Consider the following 4242-nt stretch of genomic DNA (forward strand, 5'->3'; position numbering starts at 1 on the left):
ATGTCGAGGTATAACCACATTACAACATTGTACCTAATCAGTTGATGATTGCATGGCATATTATATATGGTAAACTTCATATCATGTCAACATACAGTTTGAATATATACGTTCGACATCAATACAACGTTCAGTGATGATGAATATACAGTGCTACAAACTAGAAAATAAGCGACAACAGGGTCTCCCATTCGTATTATATCATAGACTGATGTCCAGTGTGTCACCTCATCATCTGTTCCCTGTGTCCAGTGTAACAACCCTCATCCTCTGTTCTCCGTATACGCGATATACTGATGTCCAGTGTGTCACCCTCATCCCTCTGTTCCTCCGCGGTGTATGCTATGATATACCGATGTCCAGTGTGTCAAATTTCATCCTTCTGTTCTCCGTGTATATGGATATGTACTGATGTCCAGTGTGTCACCCCTCATCCCTCTGTTCTCCCGTGTATATGATATACTGATGTCCAGTGTGTCACCCTCATCCCTCTGTTCTCCGTGTATATGATATACTGATGTCCAGTGTGTCCACCCTCATCCTCTGTTTTCCGTGTATATGATATATACCGATGTCCAGTGTGTCACCCTCATCTCTCTGTTCTCCGTGTACATGATATACTGATGTCGTTGTCACCCTCATCCCTCTATGTTGTACATGATATACTGATGTCAGTGTGTCACCCTCATCTCTGTTCTCCTCGTGTATGTGATATACTGATGTCCAGTGTGTCACCCTCTAACCTCTGTTTTCCGTGTATATGATATACTGATGTCCAGTGTGTCACCCCTCATCCCTCTGTTCTCCGTGTATATGATATACCGATGTCCAGTGTGTCATCCTCATCCCTCTGTTCTCCTCGTGTATATGATATACTGATGTCCAGTGTGTCACCCTCATCCCTCTGTTCTCCGTGTTATATGATATACTGATGTCCAGTAAATCACCCTCATCCCTCTGTTCTCCGTGTATGGCGATATACTGATGTCCAATGTGTGTCACCCTCATCCCTCTAGTTCTACGTGTATATGATATACCGATGTCCAGTGTGTCACCCTCATCCGCTCTGTTCTCCGTGTATAAGGATATACTGATGTCCAGTGTGTCACCCTCATCCCTCCTGTTCCCCTCCGTATATGTGATATACTGATGTCCAGTGTGTCACCCTCATCCCTTCCTGTCCACTGTGTCCAGTGTCCACCCTTCCATTACCATCCATGTGTCCATCTCTATTTCCATGCCACCAATATTCCATGTGTCCCTCATCCCTCTGTCTCCATGGCCGCCATTATACCATTGTCCCAGTGTATCCCTCTCATCTCTATTTCTCCATTGCCACCATTCTGTCCATGTGTCCCTGAACCCTCTTTCTGCATGCCTGTATACTGTCCATCCCATGTGTCCACCATCCCTCTCCATTCTCCATGTATTATACCATTATCCAATCTTCCCTCATCCCTCTGATTCCATTCTTTCCTGTCCATTATTCCATCCCTCTATTCTCCATGTATATTATACTGTGTCCATGTCTCCACCCTTCCCTCTGTTCTCATTATATTTTCTGTGTCCGTGTCCCTTCCCTCTTATTCTCCATTATATTATTATACCATTCCATTATGTCCACCCCTCCTGTCTCTATTCTCATGCCTGTCTCTGTGTCCATTATGTCCCTCATCCATCTGTTCTCCATTATATGTGCCTGTGGCCATTATGTCCCTCCATCTCTATTCTCCATTGTACATAATATTGTCCAGTGTCCCTCATCCCTCTGTTCTCCCATTGTATACCATTATACTGTGTCCATTATGTCCACCCCTCATCCCTGTTCTCCATTGTATGTGATATACTGTGTCCAGTGTGTCCCTCATCTCTCTGTTCTCCATTTTCTGTTATACTGTGTCAGTGTGTGTCCATCTCTCTGTTCTCCATTGTATATGTGCTGTGTCCCAGTGTGTCCACCCCTCATCCTCTTTTCTCCATTATTTTTAATACCGTGTCCAGTGTCTCACCTCATCCCTCTGTTCTCCATTATTTTGTGTACTGTGTCCAGTGTGTCCCTCATCCCTCTATTTCTCCGTATATCATACTGTGTCCCGTGTGTCACCCCTCATCTCTGTTCTCCATTATGTATATGATATACTGTGTCCAGTGTGTCCACCATATATTTCTCCATTATTTTGTGTGTCTGTGTGTCTCATCCTCTGTTCTCGTGTGTGTCCGGTCTTGTCCCTCATCCTCTGTTCTCCGTGTCATATGCTGATTGTCCGGTGTCCTTGTCTCTCTGTTCTCCGTTGATGTGTCCAGTGTGTCCTTGTCCTCTGTTCTCCGGTCTCCGGTGTGTCCTGTCCCTCTGTTCTCCGGTGTCTGTCCGGTCTCTGTCTCTCTGTTCTCGTGTGTGGTCCATGTGTCCATCCTCTGTCTCCGGTGTCCTCATCCCTCTGTTCTCCGGTGTCTGTTCAGTGTGTCCTCATCTCTCTGTTCTCCGTGTGATGTGTCAATGTGTCCATTCCCTCTGTTCTCCGTGTGATGTCTGTCCGGTGTCGATCTGTCCCTCTGTTCCTCCGTGTATACTGTGTGTGTGTGTCACCTGAACCTCTTTTCTGTGTGTCTGTGTCCCAGTGTGTCCTTGTCCCTCTGTTCTCCGTCTTGTGCTGTGTCTGTCCGGTCCATCCTCTGTTCTCCGTGTCCATGTGTCCCTCGTCTGTTCTCTGTCTCCGTGTGTGTCATCCCTCATCCCTCTGTTCTCCGTGTGTATATGATGTCTGTGTCCGGTGTCCCTCTGTCCTCTGTTCTCCGTGTGTGATGTCATTCGGTGTCCACCTCATTGTCTCTGTTCTCCGTGTCTCAGTGTGTCCCTCCATCTGTTCTCCGTGTGTCTGTGTGTCCATCTCTCTGTTCTCAGTGTGTCCTCATCCCTCTGTTCTCCGTGTGTTCTGTCTCTGTCCGGTGTCCATCCCTCTGTTCTCCGTGTGTGTCTGTGTCCGGTGTGTCCTCCCTCATCTCTGTTCTCCGTGTGTCTGTGTCCAGTGTCCCTCATCTCTCTGTTCTCCGTGTATATGATGATGTCAGTGTCCACCTTTTTTTCTCCGTGTGTCAGTGTCATCCTCTGTTCTCGGTCATGTCTCAGTGTGTCCCTCATCCTCTGTTCTCCTGTCTCCGGTGTGCCTCATCTCTGTGTGTCTCAGTGTGTCCTCATCCCTCTGTGTGTCAGTGTCCTCTCGTCCTCTGTTCTCCGTGTGTCTCCCTCCTTCTTTTCTGTGTCTCTGTGTGTCCATCTCTGTGTGTCCAGTGTCTGTCCTCTGTTCTCGTGTGTCTCCATGTGTCCTGTCTGTTCTCGTGTGTCCTCCTCCGGTGTCCATTTTTGTGTGTCCGGTCATGTCTCTGTTCTCCGTGTGTCAGTGTGTCCCTCATCCATCTGTTTTCGTGTATATGATATATGTGCTTGGTGTGTCCACCCTGTCTCTCTGTTCTCCGTGTGTCTCCCTCTGTTCTCGTGTGTCCAGTGTCCATCCACTCTGTTCTGTGTCTCTGTGTCCAGTGTGTCCCTCTGTCTCTCTGTTCTCGTGTGTCTCTGGTCAGTGTCCTGTCTCTCTGTTCTCGTGTGTCCGGTGTCCCTCCCTCATCCACTCTTTCTCCTGTCTCTGTCTCAGTCTCCTGTCCCTCTGTTCTCCGTGTGTCCATCCGGTGTGTCTCCCTCTGTTCTCCATGTGTCTCTGTCTCTCTGTTCTCGATGTCCGGTGTCCCTCCTCTTTTTCTCGTGTGTGTGTGTCCTCTGTTCTCGGTGTCCGGTGTCCTCGTCCCTCTGTTCTCCGGTGTCATGTCTGTCCGGTGTCCTCATCTGTTCTGTCTGTCCATGTGTCATCCTCTGTTCTCCGTGTCTCTGTCCGGTGTGTCACTGTCCCTCTGTTCTCCGGTGTGTCCTGTCCCTCTTTTTCTCGTGTGTCCATGTGTCTCAGTGTCCCTCCGTCTCTGTTCTCGGTGTCATGTCTGGTCTTGTCCTTGTCTCTCTGTTCTGTCTCCATGTGTCCCTCTGTCCCTCTGTTCTCATTCTGTGTCACTCATTCCTCTGTTCTCCGTTCGTGTGTCCTGAACCTCTTTTCTGTGTGTGTCCTTCCTCTGTTCTCCGTGTGTCAGTGTCCTTGTCCCTCTGTTCCATGTGTCCTTGTCCTTGTTCTCCGTGTGTGTCTCTGTGTGTCCCTGTCCTCTGTTCTTTGTCTCAGTGTCATCCCTCTGTTCTCAGTG

At 48.5% G+C, this 4242-nt stretch overlaps 1 protein-coding gene across 1 annotated transcript; it reads right to left on the reverse strand.

The window, feature by feature from the left end:
• Nucleotides 1–3207: 3207 nt before the first annotated feature.
• On the reverse strand, nt 3208–3819 carry LOC124263226 (putative uncharacterized protein DDB_G0281733). The gene has a single exon (XM_046697818.1). It carries the CDS (start codon nt 3817–3819, stop codon nt 3208–3210), a length of 612 nt encoding a protein of 203 aa, XP_046553774.1.
• Between the last annotated feature and the right edge of the window lie 423 nt (nt 3820–4242).

Source organism: Haliotis rubra, unplaced genomic scaffold, assembly GCF_003918875.1.
Source record: "Haliotis rubra isolate DU_JTF1 unplaced genomic scaffold, ASM391887v1 Scf872, whole genome shotgun sequence".
Taxonomy (NCBI): domain Eukaryota; kingdom Metazoa; phylum Mollusca; class Gastropoda; order Lepetellida; family Haliotidae; genus Haliotis; species Haliotis rubra.

Bases quoted from the DNA above. Each gene is read 5' to 3' on its own strand.
- LOC124263226 (XM_046697818.1), bottom strand. From the start codon at position 3,819: ATGACACCGGAGAACAGAGGGACGAGGACACCGGACACCGAGAACAGA.